This window comes from Tachypleus tridentatus, chromosome 13, assembly GCF_004210375.1.
Source record: "Tachypleus tridentatus isolate NWPU-2018 chromosome 13, ASM421037v1, whole genome shotgun sequence".
Taxonomy (NCBI): domain Eukaryota; kingdom Metazoa; phylum Arthropoda; class Merostomata; order Xiphosura; family Limulidae; genus Tachypleus; species Tachypleus tridentatus.
The window spans coordinates 129,768,442-129,789,466 of record NC_134837.1 but is presented as its reverse complement, the minus strand read 5'-3'; the positions used below and the strand labels follow the sequence as shown (position 1 = coordinate 129,789,466).

General features: G+C 35.1%; 1 protein-coding gene across 1 annotated transcript; it reads right to left on the bottom strand.

Moving 5' to 3' along the window:
• Positions 1-1,620: 1,620 nt before the first annotated feature.
• LOC143238353 (neuronal acetylcholine receptor subunit beta-3-like) lies at positions 1,621-21,025 on the bottom strand. Its single transcript, XM_076478504.1, has 8 exons — positions 20,799-21,025; positions 18,231-18,352; positions 16,981-17,025; positions 13,941-14,050; positions 11,787-11,996; positions 8,575-8,771; positions 4,667-4,792; positions 1,621-3,708 (listed from the first exon to the last, which is right to left on the bottom strand). Exons 1-8 carry the CDS (start codon positions 20,878-20,880, stop codon positions 3,359-3,361), a joined length of 1,242 nt encoding a protein of 413 aa, XP_076334619.1. The 5' UTR covers positions 20,881-21,025; the 3' UTR covers positions 1,621-3,358.

The following is a 21,025-nucleotide window of genomic DNA, read 5'->3' as shown; positions in this document are numbered from 1 at the left end:
AAGTTGTTGCACCACTGACTGACCTCTGTCTGACGAAAACCAGCAATTACCCCTATGAAGTCCTTTCTAATATCCAAGCTCTAACAATTTCTCCAATGAAAGCTTTCCCAATGTTGCAACTCCAACCGTTGTCTCTGTAAAGTCATTACTAATCTTGAAACTCAAACAATATCTCCATAAAATTCTTCTTATGGACAGTTGTCTTTTTAAAATTATTCCTAATATTGAAATTCCAACAGTTGTCTCTTTAAAATCGTTCTTAATATTTAAACCCCAACAGCTGTCTCTTTAAAGTCCTTTTTAACCTTGAAACTCCAATAACTACATCTGTGAAGTCCTTCCTAATCTTTACATTTCACGAACCGGATTATTTTAAAGAAGATAGATTTAACGCACATTAGAGACATGTGATTTTTATAAAGTTAAACGTTATTTTCATAATGGCTTCAGTGTTATCGTGTTATACACAACATGGAGGCTTCCGCTGTTATGCAACTCTTTTATGAATATCTTCAATGAAAGTTTTAACTTTAATAGTACTTGAAATTAAGAATAAAACTACATAATGGGTTATCTGTGCTGTGTCCACCAAAGGCATTGAAACCCAGTTTCTAATGTTTTAACTCCGCAGACATAGCGTTGTGCCACTGTGAAGTGGCAAATATTTTAAGAATTCTGTTACAGAATATTTGTTAAAATCCTTTGGTAATAATAGTAATTAAGTATATGTGTAAATTATTTTGTTACAAATTAGCAAACATGTTATTGTATAATAAGCGTTTTAATAACAATATAAAATATAGTGTAAAATCAAAGTGAAAGTTCTAATTACTGTATGATATTGTAAACATATATTGATATATTGTGTGCGTCTGATTGAGTAAGATACAGTCCTTTTTAGGACAGGAATTATAATAATTTAGTACTGAAAACATTCAGTCTCTTGATTAAGTAAGTTTTAATTATCGAAATGTCCTCGTAGTTCTAATTAACGATAAGGAAATGTAATGTCCGTTTTAGGGCTCCACCTTTGTAAAACATGAGATAAAGTAACATATGTGTAAATTATTTTGTTGCATAAAGTCAAATTAGAGAAATGTTTTGTTTAGGAAGTAAAATCTTCTATAAAGTATAAGTTTTAATCATTTTGTGATACTGCCTTTTTTAGAGCAAGTTGAACCTATAATCACGTGTTGTGTGTATGGTAAAAATGTATTTGTTTTGTTTGTTTGTTTTGAATTTCGCGAAAAGCTACTCGAGGGCTATCTGCGCTAGCTGCCCTTAATTTAGCAGTGAAAGGGCTGAAAGGTTTCAAAGGACGAGCATGTTTGCCGTGGGGGCGTTAGTGACGGGGATTCGAACCTTTGTCGCACCAAACATGTTCGCCCTTTCAGCCGTGGGGGCTGAAAGGTTTGAAAGGACGTTATAATGTAATGGTCAATCCCACTATTGGTTGGTAAAAGAGTAGCCCAAAGGTTGGCGGTGGGTGGTGATGACTAATTGCTTTCCCTCTAGTCTTACACTGTTTGGAGTGACGGGGATTCAGGTCGCACAGCTAGCGCAGATAGCCCAAGGATTTTGGGTGGTGAGCTTTCCCTCTAGTCTTACACTGCGAAATTCAAAACAATCAAAACAATAATCACGTGTTGTGTGTATGGTAAACATGTATTTGTTTTGTTTGTTTGTTTTGAATTTCGCGAAAAGCTACTCGAGGGCTATCTGCGCTAGCTGCCCTTAATTTAGCAGTGAAAGGGCTGAAAGGTTTGAAAGGACGAGCATGTTTGGAGTGACGGGGATTCGAACCTTTGTCGCACCAAACATGTTCGCCCTTTCAGCCGTGGGGGCGTTATAATGTAATGGTCAATCCCACTATTGGTTGGTAAAAGAGTAGCCCAAGGGTTGGCGGTGGGTGGTGATGACTAATTGCTTTCCCTCTAGTCTTACACTGCTAAATTAGGGACAGCTAGCGCAGATAGTCTTTGTGTAGCTTTGCGCGAAATTCAAAACAATCAAAACAATAATCACGTGTTGTGTGTATGGTAAACATGTATTTGTTTTGTTTGTTTGTTTTGAATTTCGCGAAAAGCTACTCGAGGGCTATCTGCGCTAGCTGCCCTTAATTTAGCAGTGAAAGGGCTGAAAGGTTTGAAAGGACGAGCATGTTTGGAGTGACGGGGATTCAAACCTTTGTCGCACCAAACATGTTCGCCCTTTCAGCCGTGGGGGCGTTATAATGTAATGGTCAATCCCACTATTGGTTGGTAAAAGAGTAGCCCAAGGATTGGCGGTGGGTGGTGATGACTAATTGCTTTCCCTCTAGTCTTACACTGCTAAATTAGGGACAGCTAGCGCAGATAGCCCTTGTGTAGCTTTGCGCGAAATTCAAAACAATCAAAACAATTTTCATTTTGCTATGACCTGGACCTTAGTCCCAAAAAAACTAATTATTTCTAAGTTAGATCAAACATCAAATGTATACTAGCTTTCTTCCAACTCCACTTAGTCTTTTCCGAGAAATCTTACTGACCAACACATAAATACGCACAGTGGCAGAAGTACAAAATTACCACCATTTTTTCTTCTTTTTCAGGTGTTTTATATACTTTACAAAACGAACTTTAGATGAACTGACACTAAGGCAACTGTAGGATTTTTCATAAAATTGTTTGTTTGTTTTTGAATTTCGCACAAAGCTACTCGAGGGCTATCTGTGCTAGCCGTCCCTAATTTAGCAGTGCAAGACTTGATGGAAAGCAGCTAGTCATCACCACCCACTGTCAAGATTTTCATAGAAATTGTTTATTAGAGTTGCGCGGATAATGTAACGAAAACATGGCGTGTTTGAAGCAACGAATATTGCTTCAAGTTTAATTCTATAATTGCACAAAATGTTACAAGAGAAAGGTCAACAAGAGAATTTCTAAAAGTGCACCTTCTTTCTCAAGTTTCCCCTAAAGAAAAAGAAAAACACCTTTGGAAAGTGCTCGGGTTATAGGTATATTTTTGTGTAAAGTTGATTTCTTGAATTTGCGTGTTTTTCTAGCATCACTAAAAGAATTTCTAAACATAGCTGAAGATAGCATCCCCGTAGAAAGCTGTTTCTTAATTAAAAATTTAAAACTGTAAAACAAAGCATTGTTGGACTGATCCTAAATAACATTTAAATTACGTATAAAGAGAAATTAAATAAATTAAATATTTTATTGTGAAAATCATCTTATTATTTTTCGCTTTCAAATTTCTACAATAAATTGATATAATTTTAGTCCTAGGATAATTGTCGTTACAAAAAAAAATATATTTCTTACGTCTTAAATACATGTCTATACTACGTGATGTAGATATACTTCAACACCACTCAAGCTGCTAGAGTTGCAGCTAATATGATTACATACACTACGCTAAACAACAAGAAAAATACACGATCAAGACCGTCAGCCAGTAACAACCAGTCTTGACGTAGATGAGGCTGGGACTTATCATCCACTATCTCATTGGTTCCATCGCTCGATTCAGCATAATTTTTTCTCTCGGAAGAAAAGTCGTCTCTGGAAAACACATGAAGACACAGTGGTTTACTTAAGGCCCCCCTAAATAAACGGACGAGTTGTGTAGGTGGTGTTCCATTTCTTCGTCCCACGGAGTTGACGATAACCGTAACAACCAAGAAAGCTACAGCCATGATGTTACACGCTCCACAGAATCGTACTAAAAATATAAAAGTTTTGAATAAAATGTTAGTTCAATATTTGATATTTTCTTATTCTTGTTGTATTTTATACTGCCAGGGTGTATTTTCGAGATAAATTTCTAATACCAATTAACATGGAGAAAATAAAACATTCCTTTTTAGTACCTATCAAAATGATATCTGAATTTCATAGACGCGTTTGAATTAATTATAAAAATCAACACTGTGTTTGTGTTTTCTTATAGCAAAGCCACAAAGGGCTATCTGCTCAGCCCACCGAGGGTAATCGAACCCCTGATTTTAGCGTTGTAAATCCGGAGACATACCGCTGTACTAGCGTGGGGCTTTACTTTAGGCACTGATAGAAGGTTTGATATACATTACAAGATATAAAAATTAAAACGTTGAAAATGTTAACAGTACTGATTTAATAAGACTTATGGTTGTCATATAATGCAGTTGATTGGTATGTTTCACTTTTTATTTTGTGTACTATTTTCTTCGTAATCGACGAAAGTTAACTTTAGGTCGTGAATCCAAGTGGTGAAACAAAAGTATTTTAATTTGTATTAAAAGAGAGAGGTTTTTCATCAATAGTTCGTTAAAAGCTTTCGTTACGGCTTTATAAGTTATAAAATAAATATATTAAAATGCTAAGCAATAATATTATATACATGTATTTAAATATTCTAATATTCAATGAGTTAATGGGCATATATAATTCTCACCAATAATTTCCCACAAGTAACACTGCGGGTTTATAACGCTAAAACAGCTTTCAATAACAGTTGTGGGCACAGCACAGAGAGCCCATTGTGTTAGCTTTGCACTTGACGACAAACAAACAAACAAAAAAAAACAGCAATTAGGCTGAGAGTTTATGGTTCTAAAATTCTGAATTTGATCTCTGCAGTGGACAAAGAACAGGAAGTCAATTAGGTATCTTTGTGGATAACAACAAAATAACAAACTTACCAATAATTGGTACTTCTGAACCGGCAGGTAGGGCTACACTTAGATGAAGTAGCAAAAACGTCACTATTCCAAAATTTACTAGGCCAACAATGTAACGGCTGGCATGACGAGAATCAAAGAAGAACCCTGGACCCCAAAACATACAATATATATACATATATATAATATTTCATTAATTAAACTAAAATGAAGCCATTAACTACGTTATAATTTCGCTATGAAATTACAATTACTCAGTATATTTTGTGGTCATTCTTGTGCACATATTTCATAAAATAACTAAGAACTCCAACGTTTCAAATGTACATTAATTTACTGTATCAAGTTAAAAGTAAAATACACAACTGAAAACTTTATACAGTTAAACTTCTACATGTTTCAATGAAAACAATTTTCACAATTTCAGAAGAAGTGAAAAAACGCAGGAAATTGTGTAGAAATAAAACTTCCCGTGTTTCTTCTGGTCTCCTGAAAATGGTGGGATTTTTATCCACCGAAACACCTGGGGAACCATTTACTGGCCCGGTATGGCCAAGCGTGTTAAGGCGTGCGACTCGTAATCTGAGGGTCGCGGATTCGCACCCCGTCGCGCCAAACATGCTCGCCCTTTCAGCCGTGGGGGCGATATAATGTTACGGTCAATCCCACTATTCGTTGGTAAAAGAGTATCCCAAGAGTTGGCGGTGGGTGGTGATGACTAGCTGCCTTCCCTCTAGTCTTACACTGCTAAATTATGGACAGCTAGCACAGATAGCCCTCGAGTAGTTTTGTGCGAAATTCAAAAAACAAACAAATGATCCACCGAAACACATAGAGTTTTCAGTTGTATGTTTTACTTTTAACTCCATACAATAAATTATTGCACATTTTTAAATGTTGACGTTCTCACTTATTTCATAAAAGCACCGCTACTGTTATAGTACCTGATATTAGCGACATCTCCTGGTTATTTTTGTATCTAAAATAATTGTCACATATTCAGTTATGTAATCTATATTAAAATACCTTACATTGGAGCTTATGTTCACCAATGCATATTTGGTGCTAATTTTTTAAAAAATTAAAATAACCAAAACATATCTGTTAGTAAGAAGTATTAGCACCTCAGAAACTACTGAAAATCGTATATAATTACTGGCCTGTTCAAATTGTGTGAATCAATGAAATACAGCCCATTTTTACTCCAAAGTTTTTTCATTTCAACACTGCTTGGAAGTGTATCTCGTGCTGTCAAGTGTCGTTACAGAGTGTTATTTTCCATTAGGCAAAGGTTCTGACAATCTGCATATAGCAACACCGATGGCCGTTTGTCTTCATCCTTAAACCGTATGCTTTCATGGTGTCACCTCGAATTCCATAGATATCACACTGGTCTCGTTAATGCTGATTTCTACCTGGACCCGTCCATTGAAGACGTAATATGGTGTCTTCCGTTTGTAAAATTGGGGGTCGCCACCTGCAACTGAGTTTCGTTTCCGTTTGAGACGTGATTCGTTGTGAACAAGACATTCACTAAACAATCAGTGCGATGTCCCCATCATTTTGAAACGATTCATTTTCAGATGGCGGGTTAGAGGAACACAGTCAACCTAACCGTGAAATTTGTGTGTCTTCTGACATGTCGTTCACTTAATCTTCTGAACTTTCAATTTAGTTGTGAAACGGACGCTCGCCAGTTGTCTTGCAAGGTTGTCGTTAAAGGTCTGAAGACGTCAATACCGTTGTAAGTTACTCAGCATGGACTCCTTTTGTTTGATAAGTTTAGTCAGTTTTTTGCTTTTTGAGCAATGAAATTGTTCAAGTGATCTCGGCATGTTTCACATCAACCTGATTTCTATATAATTTACAGTATTGCTCAAGCTGCTAACTTAAGAAAAATACTGTTTCCGTTACATTTTTAGGCTTAGGCATGGTCTGTAGTGATTATCTTTCTCTGCTTATGTACTTTAATAACAGTAGTTGTATGGTATCCATTGATACTATTTAATAGCAGTAGTTGTGTCAGGAGCCACTGGTATTCAACAACAGTAGTTGTGGGTTGTCGTATATAGAATGTAAAAATCACAATAAACTTCAAGTGGTTCAGAGTCAACTGAGCGATAGCTAAACGGCGACAGGACAAATTGGCGACACTCAATTCGTCGACATTTGCTGACAATATTATTACTTGCATACAGACTCGTTCACATACCAATATTTCGAATGCACCGGTAGTATTGCCGATAGTGGACTAGGTGAGTGCTTATGGCTATCGAAATAAAATAATTAGCTCGAATTTTTGGCAAGACTGGAGCTATTTTTACTGTATAAATCCTTATTAGGAGTAATATTGCAGAGGGATGCCATAACAAATATAACAAAATGGTAAACAAGAGAAGAATGTTGATGTTTTCTTTGCTGAACGAAATAAGAAAGTAGCAGCACGACAATGAAGCTGCTTTGATACGGATAAATACTGACCAGCGAAACAACCGGAAAAACTTATGTAAAAAGGTTGTGACAAGAAATGAACGAATACGGAATGTGGTTACACACCTTGATGACGAGAAACCCACTTGAAGTAAAAATGCATCTCAGAATGGTTGGTACGGGTATTAACACTTTTACTAAGCAGAGAACAACGTTTCGACCTTCCTAGGTAAGTTCACGAATTAAAAATGCTAAAATAAGTTTCGATTCCCCTCGGTGGACTCAACAGATGACCTGATGTGGCTTTGTTCTAAAAAAACACGCACATTTCATGACGCAATTGCTGACAGATTGATTGCTCAACAAGTTGTATTCCGACTTTTGTCCAGTCGACGACCTGTCTTTCGACATAATTTACTATCATCAATTTGTCCTGTAACCGACTTGACTAACGCCCAGTTGCTACCAAACTCTTGAAATTATTTTCGCAGTGTACATTGGTTCTATATATAAAAGAGTTCAGAATTAAAAAAATATATATCATTGTTTCTATGGTAGCTTAAACGAAAATAATCATTCCTTAAACTATGATAATAACAACGGAGATATAATAACTATTGTTATACATTGAAATAATTTAGTTTTTGTAGAGATTTTTATGTTACTTTTGTAGAAATTTTTCACTTAAGACCCATGACTTGAAGTTTTTGTACATTATTTAGTAAGCAAACAAGTTACGCGCAATCTTTATATTACTTTTCCACGTGGTATTAAGGTAAGATGGTACTCTGTGTCTTTCAGTTCATTTGAAATGGCCGATTTTATCTTTTATTTGGTTTCCAGACCATTAAGAATTAGTTATAAGCGCTTTTATTATATTGTCTTTTCTTTAATTAAAGTATCCAGTAACTGAAATGGTAAAAATTTATAAAAAGAGGAAAAGAGATCCTGCCTCCATTGATTAGAGACTCATTCTCGCTTCAGGGAAATGTTATTTTGAAAACATTAATAAGTCAGAAACGTAACACTTACTACTGCAAAAATTCACTGTTGAACTCATCCCAGAGTTCTTATCTAAACCAACAAATATGGGTATGATTATAAAATAATGGAGAAAAAAGAGAAAACTGTGTTGAATCAACGGACATTGCTGATTATCTTTGGAGAAATAGTTTTCAAGTGTAAACAGAGAAAAGGGACGTCAAGTTCAACACATTCATTTCCTCTGAAAAACCTTTAACTTTACACTAGTTACATTAGTATAACACACTGAAAAACTGATAATCTCATATATTCCACATTTTAACGCTTTCTGAGGCATCCACAGGCCGTATATTAGATGTGTATGATTTCTTTAACTATTCCTTGTTTTTAGCCTCCGTAGCTAAATAATAAAAGAAACTTAATGCAGTTGAGTGTTTGAACAGTGTTTTAATTGTATTAATTAGTTAATGTAATTCTTAAGATTAACGAACATGTTTCGGTTGTGAACCACTGACCTGATGCTGTAAGAATAACACTTAGAACTGCAGGCATCACACAGGTCAGATGATATAAGGGCGCCACTCTCTGAATAACCAAAGAAACGTGAACAACGTTGTAGGAATCGGGTACGAAGACGACACTTTCCCAAAACTGGGAAACTTGTTCAACTTTCCAGTGAACACTTGTGACCTCAGAAGGTTTTACAACAACCCTGAAAAATGTAAAGTAGTATATCAAACTTCAATAAATAGTTTTTTAAACGCTGATTTAAAATATATACAACTTGATTCCTATACACTCTTTGCGCTAATTGTCACACCTCAGTATGTCTTAGTTCTCATGATGGATATGTACACCTCAATACACCCTAACTCTAATGATAACCTGTTACACTTCAATACATCAAAACTCTAATGATAAACCTATTACACTTCAATACATCCTAACTCTAATGATAAACCTATTACACTTCAATATATCCTAACCCTAATGATAAACCTGTTACACTTCAATACATCCTAAATCTATTGACCGATCTGCTACACACCAGTATTTCCTAACTCTAATAACGAATGTGTTACACCTCAGTATACCCTAACTCTAATGATAACCTGTTACACTTCAATACATCAAAACTCTAATGATAAACCTATTACACTTCAATACATCAAACTCTAATGATAAACCTATTACACTTCAATACATCAAAACTCTAATGATAAACCTATTACACTTCAATACATCCTAAATCTATTGACCGATCTGCTACACACCAGTATTTCCTAACTCTAATAACGAATGTGTTACACCTCAGTATACCCTAAACTCTAATGATAACCTGTTACACTTCAATACATCAAAACTCTAATGATAAACCTATTACACTTCAATACATCCTAACTCTAATGATAAACCTGTTACACTTCAATACATCCTAAATCTATTGACCGATCTGCTACACACCAGTATTTCCTAACTCTAATAACGAATGTGTTACATCTCAGTATTCCCTCAGTATTACCGGGTCTGTACGCCGCAGAATGTTCAATTTTGTGAAATCAAAAACCAACATATCAGCGTGCAAAGCATATTAATGTTACGGATGTTGGATAGCATGCAACTATTTCAAGTGAAGTAATGCTAATGCTTCATCAAAATAATGTAAACTAGGTAAAAAACATCAAATACCTGGCGCTGTAACCATATAAGAATAATGTTTTACGTTACAAAAGTAGGGAATTCGGCCGAATCCTCCTCAAATATCCCCCCTTCCGCGTAAGCGCGTGATTACGATGATTATTTTGATTATGGATTAAAATCGACCCAAAGACAAATGTTTTTAGAACATCATCTTTCCGGTTCACAACGTTCTCTTTTTAAATGAAACATAGAAAAGTTAAATTTGTTTGTCTAGCATTAAATGAAACTTTAAAAAGAGTTTTGTTTTGTTTTTTAATTTCGCACAAAGCCACAAGAGGGCTATCTGTGCTAGCCGTCCCTAATTTAGCAGTGTAAGACTAGAGGGGAGGCAGCTAGTCATCATTACCCACCGCTAACTCTTGGGCTACTCTTTTACCAACGAATAGTGGGATTGACCGTCACATTATTACGCCCCACGGCTAAAAAGGCGAGCATGTTTGGTGCGACGAGGATGCGAACCCGCAACCATCGGATTAAAAGAGTAATAAAATGTACTATCTTCATTGCGTTTTCCAATCGAGAACACAATTTTTCAACTAATTCTTATGGTTTTATAGATTTTATTAGTCAGATATTCCTCGTAAGGTAATTAAATATCCGATTATTATTTGTACATTCAATTAAAGTGCGTCTTTTAGTAAATAGTTTCGTTTATTATATAACCTAGAAATCCTCTGGGGCCCGGCATGCCTAGCGCGTAAGGCGTGCGACTCGTAATTCGAGGGTTGCGGGTTCGCACCCGCGTCGCGCTAAACATGCTCGCCCTCCCAGCCGTGGGGGTGTATAATGTGACGGTCAATCCCACTATTCGTTGGTAAAGAGTAGCCCAAGAGTTGGCGGTGGGTGGTGATGACTAGCTGCCTTCCCTCTAGTCTTACACTGCTAAATTAGGGACGGCTAGCACAGATAGCCCTCGAGTAGCTTTGTGCGAAATTCCCAAAACAAACAAACAAACAGAAATCCTCTGTAGACATGTTTGACCTAAATAAAACATATCCAATATCATTCTTTTACAACAAAATTTATTGAGGTCATAGATGTCGCTAGGTATTTAAAAGATTCGAAGCTCCGGCTCATAGGCGTGAAACTTTTCAGCGTTTCAAAATGATATCGAATATTGTTTTCTATTCTGAATTTTCAAGACACCAATTTGGAATTCAGAGCTCTGTCAAATACAATCGGGCCCCGTTTGCTAGTATCTAGAAATGATTCTTTTGAAGATAAATTTGCTCAAAGTCTAATTTATTTAATGATAACTTGCCTGAATATGTGTGTGTGTATTTTCTTATAGCAAAGCCACATCTGGCTATTTGCTGAGCCCACCGAAGGGAATCGAACTCCTGATTTTAGCGTTGTAAGTCCGTAGACTTACCGCGGTACTAGCGGGGTACACGTGAATATGTCTTATTGTCTAAAAGTAGTCCGCATGAGAAAGCTGAAAATATGCTTAAAATAACGTTGATATTTTGGTGTTACATCACAAGGTTTTAAAACAATATCATTTTGTTTTACACAAATAATGTTATTAATTATTTCCTTTATTGATAAAATATCTGATATTAATAATGAAGTTGTAAAAAAACATACAGGTTGAATACCCTAATATGTGTATGATATTCATGTTGGACACTTTGTTTATTATTTGGCCACAATAGACTATAATGATAAAATTGTGTGACACTGACAATTCTTAGACTGTTAATATTAAAAGAACACACTTAGGAAATGAAACACATTTCCGTTTATAATTTATAGTAATTTAAAATCGTTGTTAATAATGAGGAATTGTGCAGTAAATAGGGTGACTCGAAGACGAATTTTCCTTTTTCATGCGCTACCTTCAACATGAGAGAGAAAATGAACAAAGTTATTGGCTACAAAATAGTTGTTTTGTTTTATGATCAAAGAACATTACTGTTGTAAACTTAATTAATGCCGTGAATGTTACATGATATAACCATCGTTATTGTTCTTATTAATAATTTCAGTTTTACTAGATCATATACGTGATCATATAAGCTCTTACCTTTCCAAAGAAGATACATTGAGCTTTTTAGAGTCTAAAGTCCACGAACCGAGCTTCATGTTGCAAGTATGTTTATCGAAGGGGTAGCTTCTAAGACTAGTTGGACAGTACACTTTAAAGGTAACAGGTGGATTCCACTTTACCAATCCTTCATAAGAAACGAGAACATTTGTGTCTCCTCTAGGATCAACATTCGAACCTACATCTGCACTATAAAAATAGAACATTCCAAAAATATAAACTGAATACATTGTAGCCAATAACAGAAGTCATTACAAAACTGAAAACATGTATTATTGTAACGGCTTCTGCTATTGGCTAAGTTATTTTGTATTATCCAAAAATCAAAAAATAACGCTAAGCCTAGTCTATTTAATAATAAAAAAAAATGATTTATTACTTCATATCCCACATCAGTCTAGCCAAAATTCAACAATAGGTCTAATCTCACATATTAACTACATACGTTTGCTAACTTCATGTCTTCGTCGCAGCAAACTCATTAATCATAGCATTGTACTAACGAAATTTAACTCACTGGTTGAAACCCTTTTATCATTCATGGAAGACTTCTTTCTATTTTTTTCCATTACCGTAACTGACGTAAATGAACGGGTGGAGGTGATAAAGATTTGATAGACAAGCTGACGAAGTTATGGACCAATCATTCATCTAACATGGTGAAACTTGTAGCCAGTAGGATAAATCTGGATGTAGTCAACCAACATGGAAAACCTGCAGCCAGCAGCATAAATCAGGTCGTAATCAATTAACATGAGAACCTACAGCAATATAAATCTGGTTGTAGTCAACGAACTTGGAGAACCTACAGCAATATAAATCTGGTTGTAGTCAACGAACTTGGAGAACCTACAGCCAGCAACATAAATACGTTCGTAGTATAAATGTTTCCTTGGTCACCCATTACGGTAAAAACATGTAGTTTGTTTGTTTGTTTTTTGAATTTCGCACAAAGCTACTCGAGGGCTATCTGTGCTAACCGTCCCTAATTTAGCAGTGTAAGACTAGAGGGAAGGCAGCTAGTCATCACCACCCACCGCCAACTCTTGGGATACTCTTTTACCAACGAATAGTGGGATTGACCGTCACATTATATATACGCCCCCACGGTTGAAAGGGCGAGCATGTTTGGCGCGAGGGGATGCGAACCCGCGACCCTCGGATTACGAATCGCACGCCTTAACACGCTTGGCCATGCCGGCCAAACATGTAGTTCATATGTTGTTTATTTTATCAGGAACTATTATTATCATGTTTAAAAACGTATGACTCCGTAACATTGGAGACAGATAAATATATTATTGTTACAATGTTTCAGTCTTTATTGTAAGCAAATGTTTAGTCTTGTTTTGAGGCATTATTTTTCCCATATTTCTCAACATACCAGCAGTAATGAAACGTCTTATAAACTTTGAAACATTTAAGTGTAGTTTATACTAACAAAATTTATCATAAACACATAAAACTAAGTCGTTTTCTGATTATATATGTGTGTGTTTGTGTGTTACAGATTTATTCACATTTACACCAAAGGAAAGACTAAAGATAGAATCTGCGACGTAAAGGCTTAAGGCATTTTTCGTGTGGTCGCACCTTTTGTGCGGACTCCAGTTTCGTATATCCAAGGCTCATCAGCGTAGTTTGAGTCAGCAAACAAAAGAAATACAGTTAGGCCTCTTATAACGGAGATGCATGTATAATATCTATGGGGTTTTTGAGCCTTTTTAACTTACCTAAATTAACTAAGGTTTACTATATGGTTAATTAAAAGGACTCAAAAACCCTACAAATAGTCTTCTGTTCTAACGCTTCGAAAAGAATGAAAATAACCGCATTGAAAATTATAATTAAAATTATAATTTCGTGGTAAAAACCTTTCTTCAAAAGGAATCTAAGAAATGAAAGTTTATAGTTTCAGTATATTAACTCGTAACTTGTTTGTAAATGTATTTTTATTAACAGTGTTACAAACATTCCTGTACTTGTATTATACAAGAGCACACAAGGCAACGTTAATATCAACAAACATAAATGTGTTGTGTATAAACGCTTACCTCTATATTTACCGCTTTGTTTCTATAGAAACAAAAGCATTAAACTAATCTCACTAGGCTAACATGAGATAAATCTAACCTGTTATATAAAAATATATCTGGTTGCCAAATGTTATGGTCTGGCAGATGGAATACTTGAATAGATCCGTAATCCTTTGGCTTCCAAGTTAAAAATTGATCTCTCCACTCCTGAAATATAGAAAGCGTTTCATTTTACTAATATATAATATGATTACTTGTGAAATAATATGCGCTTTAAACGGATAGAATGCCAAAGAAATTATTATGTAGACAATAATTAGGCATTTTTTATTCGTGTCAGGTGTGAGTTACTGAGCGGACAGCCAGCTAGTAAGACTGCAGACATGTAGTCTAATTCTTATCTTTCTCACATGGTGGCTGTTAATTCATGATCAGCATCACAAAATTTCACATGGTTCTAACACAAAAACTGAATACAAACGAGGAGTACTAACTACTGTCATATTTATCCCATTATTTTCAGTAATATTGCAAATCATTCTTCGCTGTCTATGTCAAACAGTGATTTTAGCTGAAGGAGACAAGAATTGTCTGTTCATTTTAACACTTTATAATCTTAACTTCTATGGCATATTTTAGAAGCAAGTACTTTAAAATCCACACTTGTTTCTTTACTACCTGAATTCTTACCAGGTTTAATACTTACTGTTTTCATGGTTTTCTAATGTATTGAAGACAAAACTCCGATTCAAATTAAATCCATTTTTCATTTAAGTGAACAAACAGGTTAATGCATTAATATTCGTTACTGAATGTGTGTGTGTTATGTTTTAGAGCAAAGCCACACTGGACTATCTTCTCTGTCCACCGATGGGAACTAAACCTCTGCTTTTAGCGATACATGTCTGGAGACTTACCGTTGTCTCACCAGGAGGACCACTCTTATGTATATAACGAACCGTGAGATCGTCAGAGCATTCGTCTGTCTCCTGTTTCAAAAGTTGTACACTTTTGAAATGACAGCAGAACAGACGAGAATAATATTGATACCACATTTATTTCACAAATAGGATATTCTACAATAAATTGTTAGGAATTATATACACTGTCATTCACATTTCAAAATATGATGTAATTTACACACACACAAATAATGAAGATTTACCATATGTTGTTGTTGAACGCCTCTTAGCGTGACTGAAATTCTCAACAATTACTTCTCAGTAGTTCAGTGCTTTGGACATGAGTGAAACCAATAATACAACACAATTAACCTTTCTTAAAAGCCATGAAAGAATTTATATGTATTGGTTAACTTAAAATTTTACCATCACTGGAAACGGGAACTTTTGATTGTGTTTTAGTAATATTTGTTATTATACTTTAATTTTAAACACCTCCTGTTAGGTTATTCTCTTGAAACAATTCATATGGTTCAGTGATAAATACGTGAACTCGTTTAAGAGAGTAATTGATTCAAAGCGATATAACAGAATATAAGAAATACACGTGAAAATAAAAGTATAAGTTTCTTAAAGAAATTGGCACTAAATCTCTATGTGTTTAATTTTGTATTAATTCAGGGTAGTCTTGTATTACCATATGTAGTGCCGAATTAAGATGATCGTACGGCCGAAGCACCTCCTGTTCGTAGGCCCTACCAGCCGTATAAGTTAAACCAAAAGTTAGGTAAATTATAAATACATAAATTGTAAATTCTGGTTTCAAATTTAAGTATTTATATCCGTATAATGTATACTTGCTGTTTAACTATTTACAGTGTTAATACACTGTAGTTAAATATCGGTTGTATACTTATGTGAATGTGAGTAGACAAACTAATGCGTATATACAAAAATATATTATAACTTAAAGATGTAGTAAAGTTTTTACAATAAAATTTGTATTTCATGTTTTTATGGTTATTATTTTTTGGCCCTCTAAAGATTATCTTTTAAGAAAATTTTTCATGGACTCATAATTTTCGTAGGCCGTAGTCACTTTGCCTATTTTGCCTGATAAATAATCCGGCCATGACCATATCTTATCATAAGCTCATACTTACCCTTTTGTACTAACTAATGGTAATCTTATATACACCATATGGCATCATAAACTCATAGCGTTTCTTATTGAACTTACAAACAGTAGTCCTGTATGTACCATGTGGTATCAAAAACTCAAAGCGTTTCAGTAAAATTTAATGATAGACCACTTTTCAAATGTTAACATCTTTTAGAAGTAAAAGTGGAAACAGAGCAGTGGATGTCAATAAAATGATACTGATTTTATTTAAAACAGAGTTATTTCAATGCCAGATCAAATTTACGTTTGGTTTGTTTTGAATTTCGCGCAAAGCTACACGAGGGCTATCTGCGCTAGTCGTCCCTAATTTAGCAATGTAAGACTAGAGGGAAGGTAACTAGTCATCACCACCCACGCCAACTTTTGGGCTACTCTTTTACCAACGAATAATGGGATTGGCCGTCACGCGGCTGAAAGGGCGAGCATATTTCGTGTGACGGGGATTCGAACCCGCGACCCTCGGATTATGAGTCGGGTGCCTTAACCACCTTACCATGCCGGGCCTTACGTTTATGTATAAAGAAATAGAAACTAAGATACACATATTACTAACATATTCTATAATTACTCCTTTCTAAAAGCACACTTAATCGACAATGTGTTAACTAGTACCTTCTTCATTTACATGTAAAACACAAAACGTTTCCTACACTTAAAATAATCAGAGGGTCGTGGGTTCGAATCCCCGTCGTTCCAAACATGCTCGCCCTTTCAGCCGTGGGGGCGTTATAATGTGATGGTCAATCCCACTATTCGTTGGTAAAAGAGTAGCCCAATAGTTGGCGGTGGGTGGTGATGACTAACTGCCTTCCCTCTAGTCTTACAATACTAAATTAATGACGGCTAGCGCTGATAGCCTTCGTGTAGCTTTGCGCGAAATTCAAAACAAATCAAACCAAACCATTTAAAAGAAATGTAATGGTTGAGGTGAAATCATATAATATAATATCTATAATATTTTATACAATGTTCAAATTCAACTTTTTACTTTTGTGTGCAAAGTACTTTAAATTGTAAAATCTAGAAACAAAACATTGCTGTGAGAAACGTACCATAACCAATGTTCCCTCAACCGTAAGAACTTGAGTCCTCTCGTCCTGACAAAGAAAAAGAAAAATATTAATAGTCAATCACAGACGACAATTTCATGTATAGAAAAATCTTCTCTAGTCTGTTTTCGGTTTATATAATTTTGATTCGTTACGATTTACTTGCCTTAAACACCACTCATGGCATTAAACAACATTAGAAACACATGCGCTGTTCGTACTTGACAAACACCGCCATTTTAAGATTATGTGTTCGCTTTGAGAGCTAAATTTAAACCTATGGAATTGACCAACATATTAGACTGAAGAAACCTGGAGGTTAGGAAGGATATTTTACGAATTAAAGTTAATGTGGTTTCAACTAAACTAAAGGTTTTCTTACTCAGAATGAGATAACTCAAGTGTCCATTTTAATGTTTTTTGAACGAATACCACAACATGATAAACTGCCAATTAAGATTTCAGTGTTTTCGTTTTTTCATACTATACCGAAGATATATTTTTAATGGGTTTTGTATTCAGTTTTATGTGGGAAATGTAACAAACAAAACATAAACATTATGCGTTGTGAGTTTGTACTCTTTAAGAAATCTAACAAGCATGGCATAAATCCTATTTACTGACACTTAATCTTATATGGGAAATTAACAAACAAATCATACAAATTTCCAGTTTCCAGTTTTTGCACTTAGATGTATGGGAGAAATCTAACAAAAAAGCATAAATCTAATTTAATATCGAGTTTTTAAATCTATTCTTACGCGAGAAATCTAAGCAACAAGCACAAAATTTAATACTCATTATATTAAATTCTTAGATGTACGCAATACAATAAAACTTGAAATATCATAACGTAGAGAAATCCTTGAATATAAAAATAGAGCATTTACAAAACGATTAATCAAGGTTTAGGAAGAAAAGTTGCATTACAATAATAAGGAAACCAGGGAAATTGTTGTAAGGTCAAACTGAGATATACAGTCACCAGTTGAACACAGTTAATTCCGGTACTTTCAACCTTTTAAGAAAGGTTTTTGTTATAATAATATCGTCAAAACCAAGTTAAGCTTAAGACACACTAAATATGATTTTCATCTTTAGATTAATGGAAATAATTATTAAAGAATAAGACGTGAAAAGGTCTCAGTTTTACCGCTCTTTTAATTAAGAATTTGCAGTGATGAATTTTAAACGTTGTATCTTGTACTTTCAAATATAAATAGTTCGAAGGGAGATTACATTATCAAACTTACCAATTGCAAAATATGCCTTGGAATGAAACTAACGTACGTCTGAATACTTTCATTCTCATTGCGAACAGGACGGACATATTTATTATAGTCTTTCAAAATATTCTCACGAAGCCGTTGTTCATCTAATAGAAGTAAAACAAGAGAAAACACAGCATTAAATGTAAACTGAACAGACGAGACAAACGTTGCTTGGGCCCGGCATGGCCATGCGTGTTAAGGCGTGCGACTCGTAATCTGAGGGTCGCGGATTCGCATCCCCGTCGCGCCAAACATGATCGCCCTTTCAGCCGTGGGGGCATTATAATGTGACGGTCGATCCCACTATTCGTTGGTAAAAGAGTAGCCCAAGAGTCGGCGGTGGGTGGTGATGATTAGCTGCCTTCCCTCTAGTCTTACACTGCTAAATTAGAGACGGCTAGCACAGATAGCCCTCGAGTAGCTTTGTGCGAAATTCAAAAAAACAAGCAAACAAACGTTGCTTAAAAAGGTAGTATTAATAAAACTATAAAGATCATAAAGCGCCTCCTTAAAGTTAGTTTTACTTGAAAAATATTTATTATTAAATATGTACCACATATGAGTTTTTCTTGTGATATCTGTTAACATAGTGTGGGTTAGTTCTTTGTGAAATAGTGCGATACAGGTCAGCCAAATTTAACCTAACTTATCGTTATTCACCGTATACAAACATCTATTTTTTGATGACGAGAAACACACTTGAAATAAAAATATATCTCAAAACGGCTGGTATGAGTATTAATACTTTTATTGATTAGCAGAGAACAACGTTTCGACGTTACTAAGCCATCTTAAAGTAGAAATCAAACTACCCTAAAATTTCTGCCATGTAAAATTCCCAAGTTCCGCCCTTACACATGAAATTAAACAAAACTAAACAGTTTTCAATAGAATTATCTTAAATAGAACTACAAACACTATTTAAATAGTTATTACGTAATTCATACCTTTCTAAACTTCTTCCTTGTTAAAATCAGCACTCTATAATAATTGTATCATTGGGTAGAAAATGCAAGTTATGCTTTTAAAAGATGTCGGTCGATTATGTTTCAAAATTGTTTACAATTAAATCAGAAAGAGAGGAGTCTAGAACTACTAAAAGAGCTAAGAAAATGACGCTAAATTAGAACACCATGCTAGAAGTTTCAAATCTATAAAAGTTAGAAGTTAATAGATTTGTTAAAATAATTTCTTGGTACCATGCCTATAATGTATTGATATTTAATTTTTATAAATTGTATTTCATCTGCAAACAATTTTGATTTACTACATATTCATGCCGTAAAACAATAATAATTAGGATTTATCTTTTCTACTTCTTTTTACCACAGTGTGAAACGAAGATATTACAATCGAGTTTCTGTTTACATTGTCGTAATGACTTAACAGAAAGACACATGATATCATTAAACAACTCACAAAGAACATTTTGAATTAGGAGTTAGTTAACTCATAGTTCGAGTAATAAATAGTCTTATGACCCTAGAAATCATGTTACAATGTCTTAAAAAATTTAATTTTCACATTAAAAATACCATGTGAGTGGCATTGGTATTTCCCTTCAGTCTAAAACGAATTAACCTATTATGATCAATCGTAAAAAAAATAATAAATTATTGTCTGTGACATAGCACCTAGTTTTTATTCTACAAAGTTGAATGTAATGTTAGAATCAACAATGTTTGCCACCCGCTAGTACAGCGATAAGTCTACGAATTTACAACGCTAATATCAGGAGTTCGATTCCTCTCGAGGCCCAGCATGGCCAGGTGGTTAGGGCACTCAACTCGCAATCCGAGGGTCGCGGGTTCGAATCCCTGTCATACCAAACATGCTTGCCCTTTCAGCCGTGAGGGTGTTATAATGTTACAGTTAATCCCACTATTCGTTGGTAAAAGAGTAGCCCAAGAGTTAGCGGTTGGTGGTGATGACTAGCTATCTTCCCTCTTGTCTCACACTGCTAAATTAGGGACGGCTAGCGCAGACAGCGCTCGTGTAGCTTTGCGCAAAATTCAAAACAAAACAAACCAATCCAACGTTCGAAACACTACAACTGAACATAAAAATACGTTATTGTTGAAGAAACGAACTGTAATTCGTAAACAGCAGACAATGGGCTTGTTTATTACTATGTACGATCTGAGGCTCGTAATCAGTATACAGCAAATGATAAAATCAAATTATCACTAATATTAAATCCACCACAAATGTTTCTAACCTTTAAATTTTTTGTTGTTGAATTTACGCACACTACTCGAGAGCCACCTGCTCTGGTCATTCATAATTTTGAAGTTACAGAAAGGAGATAAGGTAGCTAGTCAACACCACTCACAGCCAACTCTTGGGCTCTTCTTTAGCATTAAAAAAAGAGATTGACCGTCGCGTTATATCGCTTTGGCAGCTTAAAGGGTAATCATATTCGGTGTGGGGATCCGAACCCGCGACCTGCAAATTGCGAGTCGAGCATATAAACCTTCATACTCTGCCAAGCCCCAAAAAGAAATGTTAAGAGGAGTAATAACATTTTACTCGATGTTGAATAGAACTTACCTGTGTAATCACCCCATACCACAACTGAAACACTTAAAGAAATGAAAAATAAGCAAGTTTTCATCTTTATATTATTCAACATTGAAGGTAATTAAGTTTAAAAATACTTCAAGTAAGCTCCGCAGTATTGCCGAGTTCTTTTACTGCTGTTTAGAGGTTAATGTACAGTCTTGTGTCGCTTCTAGTACTATTCGTACCATTCCCGTTGCTGTCCATTTTCCTTACTA

Excerpts from the sequence above, each read along its gene's own strand:
- LOC143238353 (XM_076478504.1), bottom strand. The coding sequence starts at position 20,880 with ATGTTGAATAATATAAAGATGAAAACTTGCTTATTTTTCATTTCTTTA. Across the intron at positions 8,772-11,786 it reads AATGTATCTTCTTTGGAAAG|GGTTGTTGTAAAACCTTCTG; the intron begins GTAAGAGCTTAT and ends TACATTTTTCAG. Across the intron at positions 3,709-4,666 it reads TTCAGAAGTACCAATTATTG|TACGATTCTGTGGAGCGTGT; the intron begins GTAAGTTTGTTA and ends TTATATTTTTAG.